This window comes from Sceloporus occidentalis, unplaced genomic scaffold (assembly GCF_023333645.1).
Source record: "Sceloporus occidentalis isolate IW3139 unplaced genomic scaffold, rSceOcc1.0.p SCAF_74, whole genome shotgun sequence".
NCBI lineage: Eukaryota > Metazoa > Chordata > Lepidosauria > Squamata > Phrynosomatidae > Sceloporus > Sceloporus occidentalis.
The window spans coordinates 3341437-3356511 of record NW_028317054.1 but is presented as its reverse complement, the minus strand read 5'-3'; the positions used below and the strand labels follow the sequence as shown (position 1 = coordinate 3356511).

General features: G+C 36.9%; 1 protein-coding gene across 1 annotated transcript in view; it reads left to right on the top strand.

The window, feature by feature from the left end:
- Positions 1 to 15075, top strand: part of LOC149285965 (dynein axonemal heavy chain 11-like) — a 141486-nt gene that overhangs the window by 38184 nt on the left and 88227 nt on the right. Inside the window, exons 25-41 of the mRNA XM_089494671.1 lie at positions 535 to 759; positions 844 to 935; positions 1418 to 1544; positions 1628 to 1774; positions 2184 to 2417; positions 4007 to 4138; positions 5500 to 5660; positions 6357 to 6513; positions 7107 to 7252; positions 7479 to 7595; positions 8664 to 8802; positions 9118 to 9210; positions 10883 to 11077; positions 11456 to 11533; positions 12192 to 12324; positions 12609 to 12736; positions 14396 to 14544. Of these exons, the coding sequence (XP_089350797.1) occupies positions 535 to 759; positions 844 to 935; positions 1418 to 1544; positions 1628 to 1774; positions 2184 to 2417; positions 4007 to 4138; positions 5500 to 5660; positions 6357 to 6513; positions 7107 to 7252; positions 7479 to 7595; positions 8664 to 8802; positions 9118 to 9210; positions 10883 to 11077; positions 11456 to 11533; positions 12192 to 12324; positions 12609 to 12736; positions 14396 to 14544 (2453 nt within the window). The remainder of the gene's footprint in view (positions 1 to 534; positions 760 to 843; positions 936 to 1417; positions 1545 to 1627; positions 1775 to 2183; positions 2418 to 4006; positions 4139 to 5499; positions 5661 to 6356; positions 6514 to 7106; positions 7253 to 7478; positions 7596 to 8663; positions 8803 to 9117; positions 9211 to 10882; positions 11078 to 11455; positions 11534 to 12191; positions 12325 to 12608; positions 12737 to 14395; positions 14545 to 15075) is intronic.

Genomic DNA, 15075 nt, shown 5'->3' with positions numbered 1-15075 from the left:
CAAATCTATACACAATGCCAAATATGTGTTTGTGAATGCACAATGCTTTGGGAGGTGCAGATTATTTGGTGAACATGTAGAGCCCCTGAAGATTTCAGTGAGGACAGAGAGGTCTAGACACTGACAGAGGTTTTCCATTTTTTAAAGGTAAACATAAATTACCACCATGAATTTGTATGGGGATTTAGTTTCTGGATAAGAACGTATTACTTTTTCATTAGTATCTCAATGTGCTACAGAGATTTTAAGAAGCAGAATAAAGAGGCGCCTGATCAGCTCATTTAGAATTTCATGGTATTGGTTACTTAACACTGTTTTGAGTCATCATTCTGTAAAACAATGTAAATGTAATGCGAATGAATGGCCCTCGTAAATACAGACTTGGCTGTGGTACTATACATGGATATGGCTCCATCTATTTTGTATTTATATTGTCATAGTTTTCTTTTGCCCTGACCTGTTCACCATACTTAACAGTTTGACAGAACGTTATTGAAGTTTTGTTAAAACTCACATGCTGTGATGCATTCACAGGTTCAGCTCCAAAACATTCTGATGAGCAAATATGTTGAATATTTCCTAGTGGAGGTGAGCAGGTGGCAGAAACAATTAATGGTTGCAGACATGGTTATTTCCGTTTGGCTAGAAGTCCAGCGCACCTGGGCTCACTTGCAGAGTATATTTGCCAACTCAGAAGATATCAGAAAACAACTTCCAGAAGATGCCAAAAGATTTGAAGGGATTGATTTTGATTTCAAGGTACCTCATTTACCATGTGCCTCTATGAACCTTTTAATTCATGGCATCTTCAACAAACACATTATTTTATCTTGAATATTTTAGGATCTAATGGTTAACGTTGTCAACACAAAAATAGTCATTGATGTAACCAACCACCCTGGATTTCTGGACAAGTTGGAAATACTTCAACAAAGGTATTGCTGGACCTCAACTTACGATTGAACAATGGGATTCTCCAAAACTAAAATCCTGTGCTTCTTCCAACAAGTATCCATGGTGACATTGTCTTCTTCTGCGAATATGATCCAACCATTTTATATTCTGCAATGAAGTAAATAAATTTTACCTAGCATAATAGTAAACACAGACATAACGCCTGTATAGATTCAATAAACGCTAATCTTAAAGCTACCAGATATATAAAAATCTATAATACCCTTCAAGCAGATTTTAGTGGAAAATCTGGGATTTTCCATTTTAATTCAAGACTAGCTGTAAACAGACAGATGCATCCATGACTTTTAAGTGCTCTAGACTAGTCAAGGGCCGACATTACCTGTTGGGATATTTGGCCACATGTACAAATGCCTGGCATCCAAAGGATAAAACCTTTTAACATTTTTTTGTGTTTGGAAGCGACTTTTTTTCACCTTGTATTTTTTACAATAATTTGTAGGCTTACACTGTGTGAAAAATCATTAGCAGACTACTTGGAAGCCAAGCGACTTAGATTCCCACGGTTTTATTTTGTTTCTTCCATGGATTTACTAGAAATTATTTCTAAAGGAACTCAACCTAAACAGGCAAGTAGCCAAATTCTAATAGAAGTGATTATCCCATTACTCCTGGGAAAGCAGAACATTATATTTTTGCTTTGTTCTAACAGGTGACAAAGCATTTGTTGAAGTTGTTTGATAATATTGCAGATCTGAAATTTGAAGAAGGTGAATCAAATGCCCAATATGCAGTTGGAATGTACAGCAGAGAAGGGGAGTTTGTATTCTTTACCAGACCTTGTTTGTGTGAAGGACAGGTAAGGATTTTATATTAACACTGGACTTGACTTCATGAAACATGCCTCCTAACTGCAAAATGTTTTGAATCTGAAACAGAGAAATTGACAGATTGGACAGTGGCCTCCTTTCCTAACGTATTCATAACTATTGTTCCCTGTTCAAAGTGTCTGTATGACTTCTGTACTTACTATATTTTACCCCCTCATTATTATGCTGTAAACTGTAAAGTGCTAAATAAATAAAAATGTACATACAACATAACATAAGAACATAACACACATAAAGAAGAGCCATTTGTCCCACCGGGTCTTCAGAAATATCAACACCTTTAGTAAGGGATAAGTGTACAAATCCATGTTTTTCTATTGCATATTTACATTATATAGTAAAATAAGCTGACTCGTGTGAATTGTATATTATGTTAAGGCTGAAGGATGGTTGGGTCACTTAGAAGACACAATGCGTTTAACTGTTCAGCAAGAGATTATGGAAGCTGTCACGGGATATGAGGATAAGCCCCGGGACCAGTGGATGTTTGATTATTCTGCTCAGGTCGCCCTAACTGGCAGTCAGATCTGGTGGGTAACCGATGTGGAGATTGCTTTTGAACGTCTTGAAGAAGGATTTGAGACTGCGCTGAAGGATTACAACCGCAAGCAAGTGAGTGCACATGTCATGCACGTTGTAGAAACATTGACATGGACGCTGGCAATTTTTCATGAAACATGACACTATATATATATATATATATATACATATATAGTATAATATACTCTCAGGTTAATTGCAATAGTTATTACAAAATCATTGGGTACAGCAGGGTGGAGATGCATTCCTAGATACCTGTTGATGAATTGATACATGTCATGTATATGTTTCAACTTTGTTAAAGAATCAAACCATAGCAGCTCAATAGCGCATAACTTTAGGAAAAAAAGGCTTGATAAAAGGCTAGTCACACCTGTAGCTGTACCCCCTGATACAGAAGTATCCCTCTATAGCCCTTTAAAATGTTGGGAGGTATGGAATTTTATATATTTTATATATATTTATATATTATAGTAAGGCTAGGTTTCCACTTGGGTTTTTGTCCTGCGTTTTTTTCTTGGTGAAAAACACCAAGAAAACTGCCACTGCATTTTCCTGCGTTTTGGCGTTTTTTCTGGAGTTTTTTCTGGCGTTTTAGTCTTCCTGTGGAAATTGCTTTTTTTGACCTTAGGAAGTTTTTCCAGCCTTTACAAGTTAGAAGTTTCACCCAGCTAAAAGGGATTAGGATAAATGGCAAGTATCTGCCCCCTCCTGATGTCATTTTCTTGGTAGAGTTCTACTTAAACGCCCCGGCGGACCCTTTTGTCTCTTTTCTGTGGTTTGTAAGGCCTGCTTTATTCCGAATGTCTGCTCCTCTAGGAAGATTGGCCCCAAATGATGGTGCAAATTGTTTGCTGTTGCTTTTGTCACGCAGGATCCAGTTGATGCGTCGCGTATGTTTGTTTGTAATGGCATGTTTGTTCCAGATGGTGTAAAATTCAATATGAACTTTGTTTTGTGTGAAACTGTTTGTTTCCAGCCTATTTCTCGTAGTTCACACAGATACTGGGTCCATCCTCTGCATTGTAACTGTGGAAAGAAACGCCATAAAAAACGCCAAGGCAAAAAACCCACATGGCTTTTTCATGGCGTTTTTTCTCTCCCATTGACTTCTATTGGAGAAAAACGCCAAGATTTCCTTGCAAAAAACGCCAGAGTGTCAACATGCTGCGATTTTGAAAAACTGCCACAGAGCCCAAAAAAGCAGAAAAACGCAAAAGAGGACTGAAAAAACGCCAAACAGAAAAACGCCAAGTGGATATGGCATTCTGCGATTTCCTATTGAAGAACAGCTAACATCTGGCTGCTGCGTTTTTTCACTAAAAAAACGCCGTGTGGCTGAATTGGTGTTTTTATGGGCGTTTTTAGCAAAAAAAACCCAAGTGGAAACCTAGCCTAAATCAGCTGTACAATAAAATTATTTGATAAAAGAAAAAAGTAAAAAAAACATATATCCTACACGTCCAGAAGAGGCCACATATGTGTGATTTCTTTAAATTATTAAAGTATACCATTTATTATTAGGAGAAAAGTTATGTATAGTAATGCATGTTATTTGAAACCATTGTATGTTTCACGGATGCATTTTGCACTTTACATGTGTCAGAGTTTTTATATTTTTTTTCAGTTTAATATCTCATCTGAATATAATTATTTTGCAGATCGCTCAACTGAATGCCCTTATAAACATGCTCGTAGGGGAGCTCACCCCTGGCGATCGTCAAAAGATTATGACAGTTTGCACAATTGATGTGCATGCAAGAGATGTGGTAGCCAGGCTGATTGCACATAAGGTAATTTGATGCAGAGCAATTACCCTAATGCATTTTTAAAAGCATGAAATAAAGAACAATTTCATTTATTGAAAAGCTTGCCCCTACCTATGTATAAAAGTGACAGATTGTTTTGATGCAGTCATTTTTGCAACCTTTTTTTTACATTCAAATGTTGACAATTATCGTTTCTGAGTTGACAATTTTTCATAAAAAATATTGTCTAAATGTTTAAGGATTATGCTGATAATTGTGTTTGCAAGTTTTAACGTGACAGATGTATTCACTCTGTTCCTATTGTCTTCCTCTACAAACAACGCTAACTTATTTATGGGAATCCTATTTTTTCCTGCGTATACAATGAGCTGGCATGACAGATGGCAAGCATGTTATGGAATGTCATGGAACGTGTCTTTAAAATGCATGTATTGTAATTTTGGAGACATCTCGAAGCAGTCTGTTGCTGAATATACCTGCAAGGGGAAGACCAGGGACCTAAGAGCAAGCCATTTCTGCAGTGTTTGGCATGTACTCACATTTTTGGGTCAATTTTGTAAGAAGCTAGGGGCTCTTGACTTAAGTCGCATGCCCTTGCATGCTAACACAACTTGTAATGTACGAGGTGGTTGTGGGTACATGCATATGGAACTTTACATTTTGTGAGTTGCAGTTAAGACAAATCAAGTTGGATAAGAATACCCAGCCACCAGAAATGCATTTTTAAAACTTGACTAAATATTTAAAATCCTGATATGGATGCCAACTAGTGTATTTTATTACTGTTCTTTTTTTCTTATTGGGTACAGCAGGGGGTGATGGGAGGCATGGGATGAGCTCTATGCCTCCCCATAGAGTATTTTAATAGATTTGAAACTTCTCCCAGTCCTTTGAGCAAGGGGTGAGTCGGTATATTTGGCCATTATGCCCCCTGAGGGTGTGTTATTATTACCCCCTCCCCCACATTACACATGGGTTAGAGATGAGGGGTCTGGCCTTCATGATCCTCCTTTAGTTAATAGAGACTCCAGGAGACCTTGTTTCATTTTTTAAGTTTAAAAAAAAAAAAGAGACATTTAGTCAGTAACACACATTCTGTATGTTTTTTTTGCACATGTCTTAAGTGAGTCTGGGCTAGAGAACATATATTTCGGGCTGCTTTTATTTCAAGGGAATATCTGCTTCTACCACATCTTAATGAAGCATTATTCATGAAAGAGCGCTACGTTTGTAGCCGAAATCTTCTCCTCTTCTGATACTGGCCGACCACATCTGGCAGCCAGTAGGAATTGTAACACTGTACAAAGAATTGAACTGGTGCTCATTCATTCATTCACATCAGTATGTATAGTTTCATCATCTGATTTTATTTTTTTTTGCTGCAGGTATCAAATGGTCAAGCATTTGCTTGGCTCTCACAGCTACGCCATAGATGGGATGAAAAACTAAAAGAATGTTTAGTAAATATCTGCGATGCTCAGTTCAACTATTCGTATGAATACCTTGGTAACACACCTCGGCTTGTGATCACACCTCTCACTGACAGGTACCATGCAGAGGGCGCAGAATAAGGAAAATCTCATTAAAATAAAATTTGCAGTATTTCTCCCCCCAGTGGTCTTACACTATAGCACAAAATGTCCTTTAACCCCTCCACAACAAGAGTATTTCCCAATGATAGAAGATTTATTTGCTGTTCTAAATATGTTTGTTTAATCATAATTTCCTTATTATGTCCAGTTTACTCATAGACTTTATTATACACTGCTTATCATACCGGTTTTATATGTATACGCCATAACTTGGTATGTATAATAAATTAAAAATAAAGCAAACACATTTAGAATATCTAATCTAATCTATATCTAAACTAATCTATGTCTCCTGGCCTCTTCTCTGTACTCGATGCGATGGGGTGCTTGTGGTATCTTTACTCTCAGTTACACATTACATTTGACGTTAGAAGCAGAAATCTCTTGCTCCCGTTGACCAGACACTGCATGTACAGACCAGGTCTGTAGGTAGTAGGAAGTCCAAGTAAAATAGAAATATATGGGGACTTTTTTTCCCCTTGCCCTGCAAAGTGAATAGTCAATATCCAAAATGGATGGAAAGTAGTACTTTCTACCGAGAAAAGTTTACACTGACATATTCATCGTGAGGGTTGTTTCAAGTGATATTGTGGTGATTGTGGCATTGTTCTGGCAATGCCAACGTATGCATCATTTTTTATATCTTGCAGATGCTATATCACCTTGACTCAGTCTCTTCACTTGTCTATGAGTGGTGCACTCTCGGGTCCTGCTGGTACCGGAAAAACTGAAACCACCAAAGATCTTGGTCGTTCCTTGGGAATCATGGTCTATGTGTTTAATTGCTCTGAACAAATGGACTACAAGGTATGGGATGTTAGGTTTACTTTTAATAACCAAAGCATGTTCACAATGTTTTTTAATAGTACAGTGCAAGTACAAAAATGGAGTAGTGAGTAGGAGTGACCAGGCACTGCTGTCCAGCCAAGAGATTTGACATATTAACTCAAAGGAGGCAGTGCTCACCCGGAGACTCCAGGTGAAACTCTTCAACTTCTCAGGCATTCTTTATACAGTATATTAGGAGAGTAGTGAATTATTTTGTATCTACTCAGAACAATACATGAGAGTGGTCTTAATGTCCACAAATGCTGATGTTTCGTTTGTTGTATAAGGCTTGTCGTTTTATAAACTTTATAAGAAAATTATCATGATAATGACTTAATTTGTCCACAAATCTGCTAATGCCAAGGTTTGTGTAAAGTAGATCATCAAATGCTATTTATGTATTAACGTGTGCTCATCTTAGGTTTTGTTATAAATAAGGAACACACATAATACGCTGTTATATGTTTAATGGCCATATTTGTATATGTAGCCATGTACCACTTTCCCATAGGTTTTTCCTAGGGGTTGTTTTAGATTTAAGTACATGACAATACTCTTTTGCATTTTTGTAGTCCATTGGGAATATCTACAAAGGCCTCTGTCAAACAGGAGTTTGGGGGTGCTTCGATGAGTTTAATCGTATCTCTGTGGAAGTTTTGTCTGTAATAGCAGTGCAAGTGAAGACAATTCAAGATGCGATCCGCCATAAAAAGAAAAGGTAGGTTGGGAGAATCACTTTTCAGCGTGGTTATCTTTGCCATTAAGGAATATATATCATGTCTATCATGGAGAATCATCTCAAGAATAAGTATTTCAAAATGAAACACTACTATGTGTTAGGGTATCATTAATATTTAAAATAACATTCCTGTTGACCAATTAGCTACAGGCTGCAATATATGTTATTGTAAATCCATTTCTCACATTATATCCATATTTTACAGGTTTCATTTTTTGGGAGAAACAATTGAGCTCAAAACCACAGTTGGAATCTTCATTACTCTCAATCCAGGATATGCCGGGAGAGCTGAACTTCCAGAAAACGTCAAGGCTCTGTTTCGGTAAATGTCACAGTCTGATAAAGACAATGTTTAAAAAAAGCATTCTATAGGAATGTATTTAATATTAAGCGAAGTAGCTATACTTTCCCCTGACACTTGTTCATTTGTTACACTGATTTGTGTTATCAAATATTTAAGAGTGGAGCCAAACTGAATTTACCTTCCCTCTGAAAAATATGGGACATACTAGGCCTAGGTGTGATGGAGCACTTTTCTATGAAAGCCTTGTGAGCAAGTGACATAGTTCCAGTCTGCCCATTCCTGTCCATACATCTTGTTATCCTGTTATCTTTTCTATATTCCAAGTTTTTAGACCATGCTTTCCCACTTTCTATCTATGTTTTTAATTTATCTAAAGTATTTAATTTTGCTTTTTGGGAGCCTTTAGTTGAATGTAATACTTTATTTTAGCTCTGCAGAATGTAAGTGCTGTATAACAGCACAATGGGATCAACTCAATGTGAAAATATTGACATTTACAAAGCTGGTAAAACCCATCTCCCCCTGATTGTATGTGATTACTAACACATCTGGGAATTTCCTAGGGTAGGCAGGGTTAGCCATCTGTGTAGGCAAAGGGGCTAATCCTAGACAGTCTTAAATGGGCAGAGAGTGGGAATGGCTCGTGGAAAGAGAACGAGAGACCTAGAGTAAGGTTTCTCCTGGCGACTCTGGGTCAAACCCAAAGAGTTCCCAGGTGCCAAAGGCTGACAACAAAGACTACATGACTAGTTGACTACATTCCCATACAGCAACATGGTCACTCCATTACTGTTAGTTGTTCCTGCAACAGGTGAAAGCACCAGGTTAATTTACACTGCAGTGTTAGGCTGGTGGATATATGAAAGCTTGGTGTTCAGTTTATGAAGACTCAACTCCAGCCAAGCACTCTAGGTGAAGGTTGCATTCCGAATACCTTTTGATGTTGACAAGGACAACATCCGTGTGTCTCTCTTTCCTCCCATGTCTTTTCTAGGAGCTCAGAACCTCTGCAGGGGTTGTGTATATCACAATATTCAGAAAGTGCTGTTTGTAATTATTAATGAAAAACAATCTTTTATCTTATAGCCCATGTGCAATGGTAATTCCTGATTTTGAACTGATATGTGAAATAATGCTGGTGGCTGAGGGTTTTGTCGAAGCAAGAATCCTAGCGAGGAAGTTCATCAGTCTGTACACATTGTGCAGGCAGCTACTTTCAAAACAGGTGATGTGAACATGCTATCAGGACTGAGAATCTCTGTTGAAGTTCTAACACATATGTACAGTTATACCTCAAGTCAGGACTACTCAGATAACCACCAGAAGTAACAAAATATCAGTCCCATAAACCTCTGTCAACCCTAAATGATGGCAGATGTTCTCCTGGTGTCCTCTGCATTTCTGTTTTGCACCAACCTTAACTTAAATGGATAAAAGTAACATAAATTATTAATGCTCAGTACATTTCACTAATTTGAGTAAACACGTTCTTATTTATTATTTCAGGTAAATATAATGCTTTCATTCATATTTTATACAGGATCATTATGATTGGGGCCTGAGAGCTATAAAATCTGTCTTAGTTGTAGCTGGATCTTTGAAACGTGAAGACAGGAGCCGACCTGAAGATCAGGTGTGGTTTTATTTTTTTCTCCTTTCCACAAAACTCTTAGTTACAAAGTTAGACAGCTTGATATTTAGATTTCTATTTGACTCACTGGTTCCACTAAGTCCACATTCAATCAGCTGACATGTTTACAGAGGAACCCAGTAGGACGTATGTAAAAACCCTTTCCAGTATAGATAATGTTACACTCCAAAGGAATAACACCTGTACACCAATACATGATACTACGATCAGTAGAATCTGATCTTCCAATATATATCCGCCCCCCTTTTTTTGGTACGGTTCTTTTCATTTTCCCTTATTTCACCCAAAACACTCCATCTGTCTATGACGACCTATATTTGGGTACTGCATGTCCAAGGAGCAAAGTGGTTTCTACTTTACAGAAGTTATCCGCTTGTGTTACTAATCTGGTCTGCAGGTGGTATTCTGGTTCTTCTTGAGTCAGGGTTAAATATACAAAACTAAGATGGAAGAATGGTAGCAGATGTATGCAGTTTTTCGTTTTGTTTTAGAACCCTTTAGTTAGAGATCACAAAACGAGTTTTCGGCTATGCTGGATTGGGAGAATAATGTTATATAAATGATAATATCTACAGTACATACATTCATTAGCTGGTATGCAAGTTTAAAAAATACAAGGTAATTGCACAAGACTTTGGATCCTAATAAAACTTGTAATAAGATTTTAGGATGTGACTGTTAAGCTTTTAACATTGTTGCTGATTGCAATGGGGAAAACCATTTCCTTTTTGGTTAATTACATTACTGAAGCGTGTTTGTTGAACATCATGTATTCTGGTCTTTTGTTTCCTTAGCAACCTTAATATTGTGGTCAGTGGAGTAGATCAGTTGACATAAAGACACAGACCATTAAACATATGGAGTCTGATTAGGAGGTGTGGATAAATAGCATTAAACATATATCTAGGTATTACTATGTCTATTTCCATCCATCATCAATTCCTAAATAGGGCTGTTTTATGATGTTTCCATTGATGCCAACATCATTAGATAACATTACTTGAGTATGAACCCCATTTATGTATTTTCCAGAGAAACGAGGAATGTATTCCGAAAAATGTGTAGCTCACCCTTCTTGCTTTCTATAGAAAAGAAGCAGTAATGGTAAAATAAACACATTTCGTACATCAGCCCAATCCTATGGGTTATTTACATTTTTTGGTACTATAAGCCAGGTAGATGGATTGCTCTGTCAAGCTTTTTGCATTGAGAGGGTTCAGATACATGAGTCTGATGGGACCAGTTAGTCCACTCAATATAAACTTGTCTCTAAATGAGAAGTGTCTTCTCTAGTCTGACATAATTAAATCTGACCCTTAAAGTTCCAAATATTTATATACTAACACATGTTTAAAGTGAACCTGGGTAGGTTCATTATATATCATATGTATTTAGCAGACATTGGCAACAATCGTCATTTCCCTTTCATCATGTCAATCATCACTTGATCATGGGATATGCAATAATTTTACAGTTCACCACAGAAAGTAATTGTAAAGTGATCCAATGTGCACAGACAACAGATTGGGTTTAACTAACCATATGGGTTATAATTGTCTAAGTGTGAATTTCTCATAATGTTTGTTAATTTTATGCCTTGTGTTATGGTTTATTATTACGACATAATAATTATGGAGTTGTTCCTTTTTCTTAGGTCTTGATGAGAGCCCTGAGGGACTTTAATCTTCCTAAAATAGTAACCAACGATGTTACAATATTCCTTGGTCTTATCAATGATTTGTTTCCCTTGCTGGAAGTTCCCAGAAACAGAGATGTGAAGTTGGAACAGATGGTGCGCCAGTCCATTGCAGAACTGTGCCTGCAGCCGGAGGAGAACTTCATTCTGAAGGTGGAAATAATGGCTTTCTGCTTAGCTTATTGTAAATTCTAAATGGGGTGATTGAAGACAATAATGATCACTGTTGTTTGATGCCTATAGTATCAGCATCTGGCTAATGCTTTTTAATAGCGGTGGGAATAAACACAGTTTTTCTGCCTCTTCCTTCTGTATTTTTAGTAAAGATTAAATGTTAATGTAACCCCTTATGCTGGGGAATTTAATATGGGTGCAGGATTTAATTTGGAATATATAAATTGGAACTCATAATTACAATGATGCCATTCTGTTGGTTCTTGAATAACACAGAACTATATTAACTAATACTGGGTTGAACCCTATTTGGGGGGGGTTACCAGACTCAAGAAATTGTGTTTGATCCTGTTTTAGATTACGCAATTAGAGGAACTACTAGCTGTCCGTCACTCGGTCTTTGTTGTGGGAAATGCAGGTTCCGGAAAAAGCACGGTAAATAGCAACATTTTGAATGTGTGGAAAACTGACAATGAGAGGGAGGTTACTAGGTGGAATAGTCTTTTAGCAGAAGTACTAGATGTTAGTACACTTCAGGACAAAATGGGTCAAATGGCCATTATTTGCAATGAAATTCTATCCTACTATTAATGTGTAAGGTACATGCATTCAGTGGCGATGTCCTCAGGCTGTCAATCACAGGAGCTTCAACACTGTCCTTTTCCACTAAATGCTGGGCACCACATATTTTGGATCAAGATTACTCAGTATTAGTTCCTGATGGACAGTTTTCGGTGTATGGGTTATCCTTCAGCCACATCTTGACTACAGCAGCAATTACTAACCTGAAAATGGGCCCCGTAGGTCTCTTAAAAAAACAAAATTTAACATAATATGCCTCTACATGTTAACCTTAAACGTGAAAGTGAGTGAGAAAAATGAGCTAACATCACCAGAAATTGATAAAGTGTATAAAATAAGAGGAAATTACATTTTAAATTTCTAGCTGACCAATTTGAAATATCACCATGCAATACCATAAGAAAAACCATACTATCGTTATGTATTTAGAGAAAGTGTGTCTTCCGCCCGCTGAGGCATACTTTCCCTTCTTCTAATGTGATACTGTTTATCTGTCTATTTCATTTTTCAGATTCTTAAAACTTTACATAAAACATATTTTAACATGAAGTTAAAGCCCACGTGGAATGACATCAATCCTAAAGCAGTAACTACTGATGAGCTGTTTGGGTACCTTCACCCATCCACAAGAGAATGGAAGGATGGTACGTATTCAAATGCTAATGTTTTTGCTACGTTTAAGCATATCTGTATGGTCTCAGCATATAGTCAGGGTTGGGAATAGACAACTATAGCTAAACAATTAAAAATGGCAGGATTTTAAAAACTGTTAGGTATTTGTTTCAACAAGGTTTATTAAAAAAAGCCAAGTGAAGGTGTTTTTCTTTCCAATAGGCCGCACAATTAGCTCAAAATATGCAATACGATGAAAAAGCAACAAGAACTTTTCCAAACTCTTGTAACGTTTCATGTTTTTTTTTAAATTAAGGATTGTTTTCCTTTACAATGAGAGAACTGTTTGCCGTTGCCCATGATGGCCCAAAGTGGATCGTTCTGGATGGAGATATTGATCCGATGTGGATTGAGTCTTTGAACACAGTCATGGACGATAACAAGGTTTGTAAATAATTGATATTTAAATATATATATTTTTTATTATATAAACATACTGATAAAATACATGTTCATTAGTATTCTTAATGAACTTTTCTTGCATACATTTTACTTATTTCACTTTTGCGTGGTAAGCTTCATCAGCTAAATGCAATAAACACTTTGCATGTTTGTTACATAATTTATTGTCTGCCTTATTTTATAAAAAAAATATTATTTGTGTGAAGTAACTGGTGAATACGTAAAACGTATGTGTTTGCACAAATGGTAATAAGGTCAGTGAACTCATGGGCTTGAAACAAAATAATGTCTAAGCATAAAGCTTTTGGGTTTCTTAACAAACAATTTTTGTTTGTTTTTTTATTACGACATGTATCTTGTTTGGTTTTCTAGTCTAGATCTCGGGGAACTGACTGAATTTGTAGTATATTTGCTCCTTTAACAGGCTTGCATTTCTTGATGCTGGTCTTGCCGCACACAAAGCTCACCAGCAATCCTCTGGAATGAGGAAGCCAATTTCTAGATTGCCACCACTGATCCTTCTTTCCGGAAAGCTTTTTAAAGTAAAACAAAGTCTCGCTTCATATGAGCCCCATGGGCAGCAAAATGTATTTACTCCTAGCCTCTCCCCACTACCATACAATCTGAAGGTGCCTGTATGGTATGGAGAAATTAGTGGGGATGAGCAGGCCTCCTCCAAAACGGGATAGATGTGCTCCCAGCGGATCAAGCAAAATCAATGCCAGATCAAAAGAGTCTATTGTTAATTCTGACAGCAGCCATGAAAAAGCCAATGCTATCACAGTGAATTCAGGTGTCAGGATCAATCTTTAATGTGATCCATGATTGACTTTTATTTATCTTTAGAATGCATGGGGTTGAAGCTGCTAAGTCTTAAGAGAAACTGAGATTTTTTTGTAAATAGAAGCCATATCTAAGTCTCTTGAATCAAACTAAACATTGTTGGGTAAAAACATTCCAATGTCGGCAGGAGGATAATCCTATAGAGAAGGTGTATCATGTCCAAAAATATATTTTAGGGAAACTTTTTGTTATCCAGAATCAAAAACGGTGGACGTATCTTATCTTAAGATCTGGAAGTATTAATAATGTAGAATGCTCATTCTCAGGTCTGCTCTTTGTACATCGTAAAAATTGTGCCTATACTGTTATTGTATCGTTTTATGATTTGGCATAATACATTAAATTGATTTATGGACAGATTAGACACCCAGTGTAACCGTAACACTTAATTAATTTACAATGATATATATAGATATATAGATATAGATATACACATACATACTTGTATAATTTATGTGCTAAATTAAACATATGTTAAATCTGTTAAGAATGCTTGCTAAAAAAAAACAAGCAATGCCATCAGCGTAACTTGATTTCACATCTAATGTTTCGTTATAGATAAGTACAGGACTCTGGGTAATTGGATGATACACTTACAGATTTAGCTTGGCTATTATGGCTGCAAACTTGGTTTGTGAGTTTAAGATCCATTAAAATAAATTGTATTAGTTCATGCAATTATTCCCTTTCAAGTTATGTACACTTTGAAATGGAAAGCAAAACAACCCCAAAACATTAAATGAAAAAAAACAGGTGTTTTGAAAAGCTTTTTGAAAACTGTTCCTCATTATTGTCTAGGTTTTAACTTTGGCTAGTAATGAACGCATCTCTTTGACGCCATCCATGCGGTTGCTTTTTGAAATCAGCCATCTTCGAGCGGCTACTCCAGCAACTGTATCTAGAGCCGGGATTCTTTATGTCAATAGACAAGATCTTGGTTGGAGTCCGTGAGTAAAAAAAAACATGGTCCTTTGTGTTTTTAGGAAAGGCATATTACAGATTGATCATATAATATGTTTGGATTTTCATCGCTAGCTTTGTTGCTGTGCTGAATTATATTTCTGCATCTTTAAAGCAGAATACGTCTGACCTGCGAAGGACAATATAATTTTCTAACTTATACAAGACAAGGGCATGGCCGATCATTACTCACCCAATGAAGACAAGATATCTACTGGATTTTAAACACAGATTTGGCATACATAAACATAAACTTCAAATATGTAAACATATACTCATAACTCATAATTAGCCTCCACTAATAACCCTTCAGTACATAACAAATGAACGTCCTAGTTTACTAGGACGGGATCCCCCGGGAATGCTGGCACAGGCGTAAAAGATGTTAAGAGCTGTGATGGAAGCCTCCATCACTGGGACCACTGGAGAAGCCTGACTGCCAGCCTCCTCCCTATTGACTCTTGGCCCTGGGTTTGTAAAGGCTTCTGTGGCTACCCCCAGCAGTATCCTCTCATCAC